The sequence below is a fragment of the Medicago sativa genome, chromosome 3 (assembly GCF_051527215.1).
Source record: "Medicago sativa cultivar Bolivia chromosome 3, Bolivia_mono, whole genome shotgun sequence".
In the NCBI taxonomy this organism is placed as follows: domain Eukaryota; kingdom Viridiplantae; phylum Streptophyta; class Magnoliopsida; order Fabales; family Fabaceae; genus Medicago; species Medicago sativa.
In genome coordinates, this window is record NC_140751.1 from 26,334,242 (window position 1) to 26,351,604 (window position 17,363).

Genomic DNA, 17,363 nt, shown 5'->3' on the forward strand with positions numbered 1-17,363 from the left:
AGAAAAATTTGACGGATGGGGTAAATTGATTAACGTTGTGCAATTTCAGGGGGGTAATTGAAGTTTTGTTAATTTGAGGGGGGTAATTGACAAAACTTACAATTTCAGGGGGTAATTGCCTATTTACTCAAAAAAAAAACAATTCTACAATTAGATTTCGTAAAATGTTGGGAAAAAACTAATTAATAAAAAAATTTAAAATAAAAATATTAAATGTTTTAATGTTATATGAATGGTAATGTTTTAACCACCATCCCGTTTTATTCTAGGGCTTTTTTTGCTGTTTTCCATTTACTAGAAAGTTTAAAAACAACAAGGCAGACATCCGCAGCTGCAGCTGCAGCAACATCACCCATGGCGGAGTTAGACTGGTCTGCTCTCCCAAGGGAGCTTCTGAATCTGATATCAAAAGGAATCGACAACAAAATCGATCTCATTCGCTTTCGATCGGTATGTTCCAATTGGCGTCGCTCTTCCTCCGTCTCAAATCACCATCTCAATTTAACCATCAAGTTTCCACTCCTTGATTTCTCATATATACTCTCTGATTCGATGGACACCACCAACACTTTATTCTTTTCCCTGTCCAGACGTAGTATCTTCCTCATCAAACCACGACAACACCAACAACAACTAACCCTTGATCGTCCTTGGTTGTTGCGAATGACCCAAAACGAAAGTGGAAAAATCAAACTCTTCCTCCCACTCATCTCATATCACTCACCTTTAACCTCTTTTCATCTTCCTCATCTACTTGATTTCAACAATCTATCGGTCCGACATTTAGGAACTGATTTTATCGTTGGCGACGAGTTCTTTTTCATCAATAAATCATCATTTTTCTCCAATTACATGTACCCTGAAAAGGTAATTTCGGTTGGAGAAAAACCACTCACTATTGGCATATTAAAACACTGTACCCCTCAGCCGGTGCTTTTTCGCTGCAGTGATGAATGTTGGAAGCAGATCTCCGACATCTCAACCACCTTTGGAGATATCTGTGTGTTTAGAGGGCAGATTTACGTTGTTGATAAACGTGGTAGGACAGTTCAGATTAGACTGGATTCCACGGTTGAATTAGTGGCTACACATGTGGTAGGTGGTGGGGATAGAAAGCTGCTGGTAGAGAGTGAGGGTGAGTTGTTGTTAGTGGACATTTATGAATGTTTACGTTTTAGTATTGAAGTGTTCAGGTTTAATGAGAAAGAGAAGAAATGGGTGAAGTTGAAGAATTTAGGGGATAGGGTTTTGTTCCTTGTGAATGGATGTTCGTTTTCTGCTTCTGCTTCAGATTTGTGTGTTTCCAAAGGGAATTGTGTGATCTTTATTGACGATGCGTTCCTCTCTTCTAGGAACGTGCAATGTGGGAATCGTGTTTTTCATTTGGATCAAGGTCGGCTTTCGTCTATGTCTCGTTATCCTGAATACTTCAACTTGTTCTGGCCACCTCCGCATTGGATCTACAAAAGCTGAGTACGACATCTTGCATTGAAAGGTATCTAATAGGATTGCCATCTTGCATTATTTTGCTTAGTTGTACTTGTTTGATTGGATAAACTTTTTGGCTAGTAATTTTAGAAATTGAAATGTTACATTGACAATTTTTTATTATGAAGTTTCTAAACTAGATGTGACGATGATTATGGGTTTGAATATCTTATTTTATTATTGTTGTTACTTTTGCAGACTATATGCTTAGAAGTAGTTATGTTATTTTGATTGAATCTCTTTACCACTTGCATTATTATGATGCTGTGAAATTGAATCTTAATTAATCAGATACACTTACATCTCAACTGATTTTACTTTAGGTTGATCATCTCTAGTGGTTAGGGATTTAATGTACATGTTCCACTTTATTTAACTGTTCTTCTTAGACCCCAAAAGAGAGATCAGAATTAAGAGTTATGGTTTTATAATTCTTTCTCCTTAACACTGTGTGACTTGCTCAATGTTTACGAACTAAAGACCATCTCCTTCACACTTCTCTATTTTTGAAAGGGCCACTATAAACATTCAAACCCCTATTAACCCTCTCCCATTGTTTGGAATCGTATTTTCTCGATCTGTTGTCTCTATGTGTTTGACTTGCCAACATGTTACGTTATTTTGACATAAAACTCTTGGTTTCTTGTTTACTCATTGGAATGAACATTATGAGAAATTAGGTTCTAAATAACCTATCTAAGACCAGGTCCTTTCCTCTATGTTTCTTGTTTACTTGTACTTAGATTATCCTAGACATTATATATTAGGATTTTGATCTTCTCATTTACTTTTTAACAGGGGTGATAGAAAGAAAGAAGACGAGGGACAACATGTCTGGTTTAATCAGCAAAATATGGCAATATGCAGATTTAATCTTTTACTATTATGTCTAGATAATATGGTAGTGATATTGCCAAGAGTTTTAATTTCTAATCAATTTTTTAGACTTATTCAGTTCCCACTACACAAAATTTGATGTATTGAGAAGAGTTATAATTTCTAATTGAATTGCAGGAAAATTTTTAATCTGTTAATGCAAGTTGCTGTTTCATGTCATCCTTGTTTTCTTAGCTATCAAATCTTGATTATTCCTATCTAATAACAAACACTTGTGATTGCTTGTTCTCATGTATTTTATGACTTTCACTACAGCATGATTTAAAAAGAATAATATGCTTCTCAGTCTGTAATTAGAAGCAAACTACAGCTTGTATATCTGGTTTCTACTTGTACATGTTGAACTTTAATTACAGTTAATTACTAAATTTAGCCCAAATAAAAAGCGTGCGCGTTTTTTATGGGTTTGTAGTTTTTGAGTAGGAATATAACTCGTTACAACGAGGTTTACAACACTAACTTTGTGCACCAAACCATTTGTATCCGACTCCAAATAGTAATGGTTTATACATGTATATTAACAAAAACTGAGCTAGGTATATATCTTCATTGCAGTGAAACTACACTAGGATGAGTACAGTGAAACCTTAAGAACCTTATAACCGGAGCTAGGTATATATCTTCTTGCAATGTCAAATTGTTATTTAAATTGAAGATAGGATAATATTAGTTTTTTAGTGTTGACGCAGTCGGCAGCGTAGGCCAGCAAGCGCTAAACCTAGATTGAAAAAAACAAGTTTGCAAGCGATAAACTTGTGAAAATAGGGTTCCGGAATCCACAGGAAATTGAGAAAACTTCTCTAAAATATTATTGAATGAATAAAAGTTATGCCTCTTAGACTACATCTGTTAAGCTTAAATAGGGAAATAACAAACCCTAAAATAATATAGAAAAAATAAACTGAAACAAAACACAGAAAATTATTAAAATTGAGCAACAAATATATTCTCTCCTGGTCTTAGACGTCAACCAAATTTATGACCTTGAAAGGGTTGACCCATCACTGTCCCCGACACTAAGGCTTCAATCGCCAACACTCAACAAACAACCTCTCACTCAAAACAGACAATTACATTGCACTAAACAAATTTTTTTACGCTTGAACAAGTTCTTATACTCGGTATAGGAACCTCATCTTTCACTTCTCAACGTAACAAATTATAATCTTCCATTTCCTCTATTATCTGATTTTCCAATAACAACAATAAATCCTATCTTCCTCACTTTATCTCGAACTCAAGTCAACAACTCGACTCATGAAGTAAACTTTCTTTTAGTAAATTGTATGTGGTGATCAATATAATTATTAACAACCGGATGTGGCCCCTAGGTTTTGGCATTGCCGGAAGGAATATTCTCAATAGAATGATTAACAAATCTGGTGACGTGAATCAAACAAGGATGCTTAGAAAATAAACGAGAAGGTTTTAAAGTCACATTACCTTTGCATTCGGATGAAAAATAGTGTATATGAAGTCTATTGCTTTTTGATTGTTCTATGGAAATCAAGTCTGGGCCAAAACAAGGGTGTGTTTGGAGGTCTGTGGAGTGGAAGATGTGAAAGGTGGTGAAGTTGGAAAACGAGTTTTTTGATTATATAATCCAAAGGCAGGAAAACATACTCATAATTATATAATCTTATTATGATTTTAAAAAAAAAACTGAATGACCAATCAAAACGAGGTAAGATTATCAGATGTTATAATCCAAATATTCGTTAGAATATAAAATGAAAACGAGGTAAGATTATTAAAACGTAGGGTGTGCGAGAAGTTGGAGGAAGGAAAAAGAAGTTCTGTAAACTTTTATACTATGAAAAAAGTGTATCACTAAAAATTCACTAATTAGATTTTCTATAGTGTTGGAAAAAAAGTAAGTGAAAAATGTTTTAAAATAGAGTTTAATGGTGCTGGGTTGACAGTCCAAAATAATTTTGGACACAACCAATCAAAACATTCACAATTGTCACGTAAATTAAAAACATTAATTGATGTGACAATTTTAAATGTTTTGATTGGTTGCATATGCAAAATTGTTTTGGACCATCAACTCACCACCATTAAACTCTCTAAAATAAATGAGCACCGCACACATTCGTAATGGACTACATGGGGAGTTATGGGTTGACTGACCAATAACACACATTCTTGATGGATTCGTGATAATAAACATTAGCCAAAATAAAACTACTAGTAATGTTATAAGGAAAATGCTACTTGTCTCGAAAATATATTCATGGGAACATCACGACAAACGTAACAGTGTTGCATATAACATCTCTGCATTTTCATTTACCCATGTATTCCAATTTGTCCAAAAGATCCAACGGTTGCCATTAATTCGCAGTACGTTTGTGATGCATTTGTTCGCTACAAATAGCATCGCTCTATGTTATCATTTATGGATAGTAATCCCCTCAGAAACAATAATAAATAAATAAATAATATAAAATCATATGCATGATAATATTTTAACCACTTGGATTCCCTTTTTTTCTAGGGATCTTTTGCTATTTGACATCAACTACTGCAACAACATCACTTATGGCGGAGTCAGACTGGTCTGATCTCCCAAAGGAGCTTCTGATTCTGATATCGCAAGGAATCAACACTAAAATTGATCTCATTCGTTTTCGATCGGTTTGTTCCAATTGGCGTCGCTCTTCCTCCGTCTCAAATCACAATCTCAATTTAACCACCAAGTTTCCACTCCTCAATATCTCAAATACATTCTCTGATTCCACCAGCACTTCATTCTGTTGCCTCTCCAATCGCAATGTATTCCTCATCAAACCACAACCACCACCACAACAACAAACCCTAATTCGTCCTTGGTTAGTTAGAATAACACGAAACTCAAGTAGCAAAAAAAAAAAAAACGCTTCCATCCATTCATATCCCATCTCTCATTTTCAACCTCTTTTTGTTTGCCTCGCCTCATTGATTTCCACAAACTCTCCGTCCTACATTTAGGAACCGAATTCATCACCGATGAACTCGCATTCCATGTGCTGCTCCCTCAAAAGGTAATTTCCATTGGAAAACATTCTCTAGTTCTTGGCATATTAAAAAAATGTACCCCCCATCTGATGTTGTTCCGTTGCGGCAAAGAGCCTTGAAAGTGGATCCCTGACATATCAACCACGTATGGAGACATCTACGTGTTTAAAGGGCTGTTTTACGCGGTTGATAAATTTGGTAGGACAGTTATGATTGGAGCGGATTCAACGGTTAAGTTAGTTGCTGAACATGTGGTTGATGGTGGGGATAGAAAATTGTTGGTGGAGAGTGACGGTGAGTTGTTGTTAGTGGACATTTATGAGAGTTTACATTTTAGTATTAAAGTTTTCAGATTTCATGAGAAGGAGAAGAAATGGGTGAAGTTGATGAATTTAGCTGATAGGGTTTTGTTTTTTGGCGAAGGATGTTCATTTTCTGCATCAGCTTCGGATTTGTGTGTTTCCAAAGGGAATTGCATCATATTTATCGATGATTCCATACCCACTTGTTGGATGCAAGGTGGGAAAGGTGTTTATCATTTGGATCAAGGTCGAGTTTCGTCTGTGTCTCATTATCATGAATATTTCAACTTGTTTTTGCCACCTCCGGATTGGATCCTCAAGAGCTGAGTATGTTATCTTACATCTCCAATGTGATTGTCATATTGAATTATTGTGCTTAATTTATGTTGTTAGATTGGATAAACTTTTTGACTAAAAAATTGAAATGTTGCTAGTTACATTAAGTATAATTAGACAATTCTAATTTTTCATAAACTCGTTGTTTATTTTTTAAAATGCAGCTAGCTTATTAAAAAATCTTGATATATATGATAAAATGATGTATATGTTTTGAGAGGTAACTTATATGATTACATGTAGGGGTGTTCGCGGTGCGGTTTGGTTCGGTTTTGAGCAAAAAAGTCATCCAAACCGCGAGATAAAAAAGCATGCGGTTTGGTTTGGTTCGGATGATTTTTAAAAAGTCATCCAAACCAAACCAAACCAAACCAATGCGGTTTGGATTAGTTCGGTTTGTGCGGTTTATCGCGAGATAAAAAAATATTACATTAACTCTAATATTGCCAACTTGTTACAAAATAAACATAGGACATTTTATTTTGATGTCTATATGATAAAATATTAGGTAAAACTTATATCAAAATAAGTAAAACTAAGAAGAAACATAAGCATGAAACAAATTATTGGGAAGTAAAGAAAACAAATTCATCACTGGAAATGAATTGAAAGAGATGGAAAGGAATTATAATCGAACCTGATGGTGCAACGATGGAAAAATCGAAACAAAAGTGATTATTCTTGAGCTATGTAATTGGGCTAGTACATATTTAAGTAATATTCATTATTCTTACGGTTTGGTTTGGTTTGGTTCGGTTGCTGAGATGTAAACCGCAATCCGAACCGAACCGCGCGGTTCAGTGCAAAAGTCATCCGAATTCATCCGAACCAAGTGCGGTTTTTTGTGGTTTCGGTTTGGATTGGTTTGGTTTGCGGTTTTTCTATTGGGTTGGTTCGGTTTTGAACATATATGAATGTATGAAGTACATCATCATGTCAAGAAATCATTATCAATAAGATTCTAAACTAGATATAACAATGTTGATGTATTTTATTATCTTCACTGTTTCTTTTGCTAGAAAATGAAGTGGAATTCCGGTTGCTGGATAAGTGTATGGTAGATACTTCAACTCCATTTTTCAGCAAGTTGTGATTATTCAAGGTGTGCTATTTATCTATGAGTATGACGAATGGATCAGTCATCCTAGTTTTTTGTTGACGAAGATTATGGCCTATATGTTTCTCTTTGTTTTATGTCCAGAAAATAAGGAAGTGATATTTAGTTCTCGATTTTTGTTGGACATGATGAAACGAATTATATATTATTTGTATTTGATTATTCTCACTCTTTATTTTCTTGACTTTTCTTACTGCACATGTTTGATAAATTTTTATCTGTTAATGCTAGTAAGTGTTTCTTGTTATCCATTCCTCAGTGTTTTAGCTATCAAATATTGATTGTTACGTTACGTACCTATCTGATTACAATCATTTGTGATCGCTTGATCTCATGTATTTATTTATTCTAAAATTAAGTATGAGTAATGAGAACGGTGAGCCTTGGCGTGATGGTAATGTTGGTGTCACGTGACTGAAAGGGTATGAGTTCAAGTCCTAGAAACAGCCTCTTGGTAAAAATAGGGTAAGATTGTGTGCAATACACCAAATGGTAGGACCCTTTTTCAGACCATGTGTAATGCAGGAGATTTACACTACAAAAAACGCGCTTGGATTGCGGCGGTTTTTCTGCTATTTTGCGGCGGTTTTTAACCTCCACAAGATGTTTTGCGGGAGTTTTCAAAACCCCCGCTTATACTAATCCCACAAATTATTTGCGGGGGTTTTTGGTGACCGCTGGTATCTTATATAATTTGCGGGGGTTTTTTAGGCGGAGGTTTAAAACCCCCTCAAATTGTAAAAAATGTTTTAAAAAAAAATTATCACAAAACTCAAACTTTAACTAAAAAAATCCATTCAAAGTATAGCGATAGTAACAAAAAAAATATACTATAAACATAAAATATGATGATACAACTCAAGATTCATAATACCAAAAATGAAATCTTATACTAAATGAACAAAAAACATTAAACATTCCTAGAACTAGATGATCCTCTTGTTTCTCTTTCCAAGCTACCTGCACATAATGGAATCTTTCTACATAATACCCAACAACATTCCTACTTCCTAGCAGACAGTATTGTTGCTACACCAGCTTCCAACACAAGATGCCATTCCTTTCTCTGCAACTTTGGAACCTTCTTTATCTACAATCTTTCGAGAAGACTTCTTCCCACTACTTGAAGTTCATTTCTTCCTCTTGTTCCTTGGTCTGTTATGAAGTAAGTTCTCATTCTCAGCATTATGACTACTGACTGATAAACTCGTAATAAATATCAGAAAATATATTTGTCCATTCACAATGTATGAAAAAGGTAAACAAACCCAACTTTCATTATAAACCCAACAAATCAACATAACAGATAAATCAATATAAACCCAACAAATCTACTTTTAACAATATAAATTCAACGAATTGTTTCAAATCTGGAAAATATGTGTAGCAAGCTATCATTGATCCTTGTCTGTAGGAATAAAATTGAAGAGCTTTTAAAATTTACAACCAAGCTTTTATTATTTGAACCAGTTTCCAATTGCCCTAAAAACAACCTATTACAATAAAAAAATCAAAGAAAATCAAGAATGATGAACGGATAAAGGAACTGACCAAAAATTCCATTTCAAACAGAAGCCTCTCTATGCTTTCAAGCATGCGTTTTTTGTAGTGAGCAAATCAATACAGCAAACTACGACGGAAATCTGAACCCAAAAAACCATAAAATGTGAGAATTGAATAGCCACTTTCCAAACTTTAACCCTCTAAATTACCAAAACTATCAAATAATAATCTTTGTGGCAGGGGGGCCTTGAGCATTTGTTATCCCATATTTTGGACTCAGATTTACATACAAGTATGGTAATTGATACTTCAAATGTAACTCAATTAAGAGAGCGCAGAGAAATAATATTTCCCATTACAGGATTGGAGTAAAAAATCAAATGCTTGATTAGTGCTTACCTTTCATACTCAGAACCAATATCCGGCAATTTATCCTTACTAACTTTAGAGAGATGACTACTAAGAAAGTCCACGAACAGGGTTTTGAATGTGTGACACAAGAAAGTCCACGAACAGGGTTTTGAATGCGTGACACGTCTATATGAGATCCTTCAAAAATCCATAAAAATGGCTTCCTTTGATTTGATTTATACATATCCCCTACTGTACTGATTAGATACCTGATCATAATCATAAAATTAACATCCAATAAGCAACAAGCCGAGCTGTCAAAGAGTCATCACATGGAGAAGAACAATGAAAAATGCAAACAAAAAGAAAAAGAGCTCATGCCAATTCTTTTCATACTACAAATTTATGCTTTAGTTAGTTTAAGAAAACTATAACAAGCTAAACATATTGCTGCTATTCCAAAACCACAATGAAGTTTACAACTTAACAAAAACCATAGCCATAACCATGTTCAACTAAAGAGTAAAATCCTGAATTAATTCATAATGAATCCAAAAGAAAATCAAATAAGCCTTCAGGTGAATTCAATTACTCAAGATTGAATTCAAACAGTAAAAACAAAAAAAATATAAACAAAAAAATAGCTACTAAATCCATATCAAAGATCAGAACTTTCAATAACAATGTCTAAATAAGTGATAGCATGGAACTTTGCCAAAGCATCTAAAGAGTAAGCAAGCATATAATGTCCTACAAGACAAAGTATAGTATGGAACTAGAATAAAATAAGAACATTAGCAAAAACAGGCCAAAAACTATAAGAAACTGATTAAGTTCTCATGAATCCTCACGTTGTACTTCAGGATGTAGAATGATGTATCACTAGCAATTGTTACTAGATCACCACTATCAGCCCAGTAGAGGTTCTGACACATTAACAAATTAAATCAAACACCGAAAAAGGAGAGAGAAAAAGTAGAACTAGATGTCACCTAATCAAAGAACTTACTTTCACATTGACATCAATGCGGTAAATCAACCTGCATTCAGCCCAATCATAAAAGCAGATGAAATCATTCGAACATATTGCCAGTTAAGTGCCGCCAAATATCCGTTCGGCTGAAAATGTGCGTACACTCTTCTATTCCTGAAATACCAATTATTTACACTCCTATAGACTAGAGTTAGTAGTTGGAACTCAGTCTCTTATATAAATCAAAAACCCCAAATTAGAAACCCTAAATCCCAAATTGAAGGAGCACATGAATAACAAATCCCAAATCTAAAACCCTAAAACCCGAAATCAGAATCTAGCAGCAAACAAATCAATATTCAAAGATGGGTATTGTGATTCACTTACCTTTATAGATGAGTTTTGAGTGAGAAGAATGACTTAACATCCAAATTTTGACTGTTCTTAATCCCAATTTTTCATTGAAATCAGTCACATCAAACCCTATAATCATCAATCTCATTAAAAAATTCAAAGACATGACAATTGATAGAACAAATTGATCTATGGAAAAGGAAGGGTTTTTGAAGGGTTTTTGAAGGGTGAGAGTGAGAAGGGTTCCTTCATGAGAGTGAGAGGATTGACAGAGGTGAGAGGTTGCAGAGAGAATGAGATGAGGTCGATGAGATAAGATGGGATTTTGGGTTTCCATGTAGTGAGTGAGAAGAGATTTCATGAACTGGAAGTGAGAAGGTTTTGGGGAGAGAGAGAGATATTGATATGTTTATTTTGTTTTAATGAAATAAAATAAAATAGAGGGAAGTGAAAAACATAAGTGCGCCATCCGTGAAAATCAAGCGGGATAGCTGAAAAAGCGAAAAAAATCCCTTCAATTTTGTGGGGGTTTCAAAACCTCCGTAGATTGATTTGTATTTGTCACCACGTTAAGCCAATGCGTCACTTATTCAACCATTCTGCGGGGGTTTTCTAAATCTCCCTTAAAAAAACCGCCGCAATCTAGCGCGTTTTTTGTAGTGTTAGTGCACTGGGCTGCCTATTAGTATGAGCAAAGAGCTTATACATCTGTTGTATTGTCACACTATTAGTTAAAAAGAATAATATGCTTCTCAGCATGCAATTAAAAGCAAAGATACAATCAATAGTTTTACACCATTCCCCTTACTAAGACTATTTTTTTATGCAAGAAACTGAATGTTTTATGTTGAAGTAGTTTTCTTGACAAATTTTTTACTGTGCGTCTCTAGTTAGAAGCTACTTTAACAATGTTCCATCTCTACTAACTTGGCTGAAATGATCCATACATTGTTGTTTACGATTTTTAAAATGTACGTATTCTCAATGTATTTATTCTTTTAGGTAAGGGCAGCACTGTTCTTGTAGCACTCCATTTAGGTATGACAAAAGATGTTGGTTCTATTAGAAAGGGCAACCCGGTGCACTAGAGCTCCCGCATATGCAGGGTCCGGGAAGGGGTCCCACCATTTGGTGTATTGTACGCAGCCTTACCCTGTTTTACACAAGAGGCTGTTTCCAGGACTTGAACTCGTGACCTTTCAGTCACATGACAACAACTTTACCAGTTGCGCCAAGGTTACCCCTCTTGTTGGTTCTATTTGAAAAGCTACAAAATCAAATTGAGACGTAACATGTTACCACTCTCTTTATGTATAATTTAGATATGTTAGGAGCTTTTGCTGCCGTAGTATATTGGAAAGGAACATTCATCATTGTGCGCTAACGGAGTGAAGATAGGTCAGGTTGTTTGGTAAAAGTCTAAAACTTAGCCTATGACAAATCTATCCACTTACTCAATGGAAAGGAATAATCTTTTTCCCATGCATCTCTCCGAAGAGATTCATTGCTTCGTCCACCCTTTTTTCTTGCACAAACCATTAATTAATAACGATATTGTATCATCGAACATCTGGTACCACTCCCTTCTAGACCATAACGGTGAATAAATTTATGGCCTTGCTCAGTTGATTAACTAAGAAATAACCACATATTAAAGCACCATAGGTCACAACATTCGGATGTACACCTTTTTTCATCATCATAGCCAACATACTTATAGCGTGTTTCCTCAATTCGTCCTAGCACAATGCATCAACTAGTATACTAAATTTTTAGGAAAAATCCCCTTTGCAATCATTTCAGGATATAACTCATAAGCATCATTTACAAGTTTATCTTTACACAAACTATCAATGATTATGCTATACATTAGCACGTCAGTGTTGACCCATATTTTTCTCAGCATTTGCATAGCTGCTCTTGTTTCTCCCATTTTACATAACACATTCATCACGCAGGTTTAACTCACTTGGTCCAGCCTAAATCCATGTGCAACTGCATGGCCAAGAAAGTACAGTGCTTTTTGAGCTTGACCATTCAGACACATACCTTTCATAAGGGTGGTCAATGTTATGACATTCGGCTCATAACGCATCATGAGAATTTTGGCGAAAAAGACAAAAGTCATTCCACCTAGATTGCAGTAACAAGTCGTCAAAATACTCATAGTAACAATAAATGGTGTAATTCCATTGAATTCCAATTGGCGAAAAAAAGAAATAGCAGTAGGGTAACGATTCATATACATTTACAAGGAAACCTAAAATGTTGTTAAGTTCGAAATGGATGGGGTTGGATGCATATAGAGCATGCGATGAAACGAAGAAATGGCATTATCAACATTAATACTATTATTGTTGTTGAAAATATCAGACTTTTGGCCACAAAGGCCACTCAAATCTAATAGGACAATCTATCATTGTTATGTGACTTCAACATTAAAATTGAATTCTTGTGGTATGTGGAATGTGGCTTGAAGTGTATCTAGGAACAGAGTTGGTGATGCAGTATAGAAGCACTGTCATTATAAGGTAACATGTTTCAAATGGGATTAATTATAAAGTAGTGGCATGGTACTGTTAAATTCTGAGCTTTCACTTTGGCATTCTGATGTGAAGGATTTTGTGCATGTGAAGGGTCTTCGATGAGGAGTTTTAAAAAGGATGCAACATTATGGTTTGTATCTTATGAGACAAAATATTGTTTTGCAAAAAAAGTTGAAGGAGCTAGACACCACCAGTGCTCTAATGCATATAGACAAATTGAATGAAACTTTCAACCGTTTAATTTTCTTAATTGCTAAAGACTTTTAAAACTGCGCTTAATTGTAAATATATTTTATCTCAGGTCTGGATTATAAGAAATTTATCTAACTGGGTTCGGGTACGCGGTTCGTCATTCTCAAAGAATTCGGTACGTGAAAGGGTATACATAATCGATACGTAATGGGTTCGTGGTACGCTCATATATAATATCAGTACACTAATTTTTTTAGAAAATATTCAATTAAAATTAGAATCTAAACCTGATGGATATTGGTTTACAAACATGATAAACATGCTTATTCTTGAACCAGGTAGAATCTCAGGTGTGTAATTATGATATAAGTTGTGAGAAAGCGCAAAGCCAAGGTATTGGTTTCCTCTTTTTCTAGGTATTTACTAGAATTTGAAATTAGTACTTTGCACAAAACTTATTTCATTTAGTTCTCATAAAAAACATGTGTAAGACCCGTAATTCAACTGCAACCAAATATAGGGTTTGTATTTTGTTCTGATGTTTTCTTTGTTAATAAATGACTTTACAAAACGTCTTGACGTTGTCGGAAAGTTATTTAGATCTCAAAACTATTATTTTGAATGGAAAACTGGTTGAGCAATTTTACTATGTGAGATCTAGAATTGATTCACATATGTTATTTTCTACTCTGTGTGATTGAGTATGATGTTCATAATGTTTGTTAAGCATGAATATGTTTTTATGACTTGTGTTATATGATATGTCAAGATTTTGTTTTTCCTTAATCTTGAGCATTTTTGTGAGCTTGGTGATTCGGGGTAGAATTAAATATGTTTTCGCCTACAAATGAAATATTATTGAACCTTTGGAGTCATTAATATTCATTCAAGAAATTTACTTGTCATTGGGATGACGTTTTGAGAATTTAGGAATATTATATCTGCGAGTTGAGAAAAGTTCCGATAAGAAAATATTAGAGAATGAATAGTGATTTTTGAGTAAGGAGACAATTCTAAGATGTTTGAGACTGGTTAGAAGTTCATCAGAGTTAGGATAAAACTTTGTCAGTTACGTGTACCTTGAACCGCGAGAACCGGGTCCGGTTTACTTCCAAAACCAAAACACTATATATAGTAAGTTTGTGGTCCAAAACTCATTAATCAACACATTTTCTCTCTCTTCTCTATCCAAACCCGTAAGCCACTCTCCCTTCTCCATCTTGAACTTGTTTTCGTCGTAACTTCTTCGTTCCTTTTCCGAATCGCGCAAACGAGATATCAAAACGAAGCCCTTGACGATTCCTATCTTCCTACACGTGATTCACGGTCAATAGATGAGGTATTCCTCCCGGTTTTCCTCTTTTAAATCACAGTTTTGATGTTTGTAAGGGTGAGAGTGTCGAGTTTTGGTTTTCTTGCGTGATGTTATGTATTAATGTTGTTGGGTAAGTTCGTATGAGTATAGATCCGCAAGAAAATTTACGATCCTTTCATGTTAAAATTTTAGTGTTCTTGGAAAAATGTTGAAATGTAAATTTTATTTGATATATATGCTTTAGACGAGGAAAAGAGTTGATTCAACCGATTACTTTTTGAAAAACGTTGTCCGGACGAAAGGGCTGAACCGTGCAAGGGTATTTTCGTCATTTTTAAACTGTTAAAATGTGAAAACGAGTTGATCAATGGATTTGCGTCGTCGTGACGGTCAAAATGGACCTATGGTTAGCGACGTTCCGACGACGAATGAATCTATTGTGATTTTTGAAAATATCTTACGTCTGAGTTAGCGTTGAAGTGACGGCTGACTCTTTCAGAATGCAAATTTTATATGTTTAAACTATTGAGTTGTGAAAATATTTTGTCTGTGAATTTTTGTTAGCTTGACAGAGCCAGAGGCTCAGGTATACGATGTAAAATCAAAGGAGATTCTGTCGAAAATTCGTCAGAATCATTTTCCTAGTTATGGGGTGGTTTTGAAAAGATATTTCAAAACGGAAAATAAGTTTGGATTCTTTTGAAAATGAAAAAAATATTTTATGAATTGTGTTGATTTCTTTAAGGTCTCTTAATAGACTTAAAGTAATTGAGAAAAAATGTTTTCATGGGTATTTTCAAGATAAAAGTTATGTTATTCAGTGTCGTCGAAGTATTTGAGAATATTTTAGAAACAATGTTATTTTGAGATTTGTTTAGAGAATAAAAGTTTTGACTAGTCAAAGGTTTGAAAGAAAAGTTTTGATGAGAAAAAGTTATTTAGACTCACTTTTGACAAGGTTATGGTCGTTAAGTGTTTTGAAGGATTTTGAGACGAATGACGTGTTGGAAAATATTTTATTCAAGTTTTTGAAAGTATCGATGTTGATCGTATTTTTTTTAGCGTTGCTAAGGTTTCACCTAGAATGGGTAGGAAGCTTTAGAGCCGATATTTACCTAAGTTATTGTATCTGTTAGGATACTTAGCTCGAGGGTTTAGAGACGTTCCTGATGTAGATGCTTACGAGTTGTAGAGCTGTACATTATAAGGAATGCTTTGCTCAGGTAAGGGGAACTTTCTTATACATCATAGTTACTTAAATGCCTGGATGGTGTATGTGCTATTGTGTGTATTTTGAATATGATATGTTAAATGAATGTGTTTGCCCAGTGTGAGATTTGTTTGCAATCAACTTGATTATGATATGTTGATGTGCGTTGCTTTCATATGATTTGTGAATAAATATATGAAATGCATGTTGATTTATGAAATGTGGTTTGATATAAATTGAAAGATAATATGTGAACTGCTAGTTGAGGCATGTTTGTATACTACATATGTTGAATGATGTGTAAGAGTTGCATTTGCACATATTGAGTGGACAATATATGCTCATGCATTTCATGGTACGTGTTAGTCCGTTGGACGCACGGGTTTTATAGTACGCGTTACTCAGTGGAGACGCGCGGGGTGTGGATTGCCGTCTGCTGTGAAGGAACCCACCTTAAATCTATGAGATTATATTGAGTCTTGGTTGGTCGACCATTGTGGGGGGTTTACCTCAGATGTGTCAGAATGAGAACCACATGATTGCTCGACCATTGTGGGGGGTTTACCTCAGATGTGTCAGTATGAGAATCATGAATTTCTTATGATTGCTCGACCATTGTGGGGGGTTTACCTCAGATGTGTCAGTATGAGAATCATAAATTTCTTACCCTCTGCAGAGTGGATTATTCCGGAATCATTTGCATGTGATAGGCCAGTGGAGGTTGTATCACACATGTAGAGTCTGCATTTGCTAGGCTAATTGTGCATCATTATATTTTGTGTGAGGAATGTTTATGCTGATGCCATTTACCATGCTAGTATGTATGCCTCCAGTATTTTTGTAATTATGTTGTTATTAGATCGTGACCCTTTACATTAATCCGTGGATCGGGCTTTGCCCTATATCCAAATAGGGAGTGTGCTTTGCGGGAATAGCAAAGGCTTTGAAAGTGTAGCAGTTTGGCAGTCAGGCTTGATGCCATTGGTGGGATCTTGTACCATGTCATCCCAGTTCAGAGTTACGGATCAGCTTAGATGTTTTACTTATGGTGTCTTATTTTTATGTAATTTTACTTCTTTCGTTGGGCACCGCTGTAAATGATACTACCATGACAAATGAATACTCGAACATTATTTTATGCTTCTGTAGTGCATGATTTGACAGTAAAAGCTCATTGCCTAATATTGTTTTATAAAATGTGACATTTGATTCAGATTGTATTTGTCACGACCCAAAAACAATCACTCAATTATAAGCTACACAGAAACAGATACGAATCATAAATCAAAACCTGCGTTTATTAAGATTCCATGAAATTCAGCCATAGTTCCCACAGCCTAAACATACAACACGAGCTCTATCTCCAACAACTCTTGGGTCAACTTATGCTCCTAGAGGTTCTATCACACAAGCTAAGCTCCATGTTCAAACCCTTGCACCCGAAACTTCTGCTCCAAATCATTTCTTCAATTTCTTACCTCTAGTTCCAAACCAAAGCATAACATTTTCAATAACCCACAAGTAAGATCATTGTTGAGCTCACAAGCAAAATATCCCAAATTAGCTTATGGAGGGAGATGGTTCGGCTGAGAAGGGAAAGATAGGAAAGGTAAATTTCTCCTAAATCAATTGCATGATTGGATTGAATTTTGGTTGAATGAGGATTAGAGGATTATGAGTGGTGAGGAAAGGGAACACGTGAGAGATGGAGAGGGAGCAGAGAAAAATAATTCCCTGTTAGTGAGAGGAAGTATGTAGAATAATGTGGAAGCTTGTGGG

At 35.0% G+C, this 17,363-nt stretch overlaps 1 protein-coding gene, 2 long non-coding RNA genes and 1 pseudogene across 5 annotated transcripts; 3 read left to right on the forward strand and 1 right to left on the reverse strand.

The window, feature by feature from the left end:
* Window positions 1–315: 315 nt before the first annotated feature.
* LOC146936749 (F-box protein SKIP23-like) lies at window positions 316–2,544 on the forward strand. Its single transcript, XM_085751392.1, has 2 exons — window positions 316–1,495; window positions 2,287–2,544. The coding sequence occupies exon 1, from the start codon at window positions 355–357 to the stop codon at window positions 1,471–1,473; it is 1,119 nt and encodes a 372-aa protein (XP_085607518.1). The 5' UTR covers window positions 316–354; the 3' UTR covers window positions 1,474–1,495; window positions 2,287–2,544.
* Window positions 2,545–4,893: 2,349 nt separating this feature from the next.
* LOC146936750 (F-box protein SKIP23-like) lies at window positions 4,894–6,014 on the forward strand (annotated as a pseudogene).
* A 1,929-nt stretch (window positions 6,015–7,943) lies between these two features.
* Window positions 7,944–10,977, reverse strand: LOC146936751 (uncharacterized). Of its 3 annotated transcripts, XR_015030708.1 has the most exons (6): window positions 10,355–10,977; window positions 10,004–10,165; window positions 9,846–9,920; window positions 9,043–9,263; window positions 8,692–8,783; window positions 7,944–8,295 (listed from the first exon to the last, which is right to left on the reverse strand). It is a non-coding gene; the product is annotated as an uncharacterized LOC146936751 (long non-coding RNA). The 3 variants fall into 3 exon arrangements; XR_015030709.1 differs by lacking the exon at window positions 8,692–8,783 and having other exon boundaries at window positions 10,355–10,815; XR_015030710.1 differs by lacking the exons at window positions 7,944–8,295; window positions 8,692–8,783 and adding an exon at window positions 8,310–8,633 and having other exon boundaries at window positions 10,355–10,816.
* Window positions 10,978–14,244: 3,267 nt separating this feature from the next.
* LOC146936752 (uncharacterized) lies at window positions 14,245–16,797 on the forward strand. Its single transcript, XR_015030711.1, has 3 exons — window positions 14,245–14,398; window positions 15,511–15,597; window positions 16,498–16,797. It is a non-coding gene; the product is annotated as an uncharacterized LOC146936752 (long non-coding RNA).
* The last annotated feature ends 566 nt before the right edge of the window (window positions 16,798–17,363 follow it).

Excerpts from the sequence above, each read along its gene's own strand:
- LOC146936749 (XM_085751392.1), top strand. The coding sequence starts at position 355 with ATGGCGGAGTTAGACTGGTCTGCTCTCCCAAGGGAGCTTCTGAATCTG.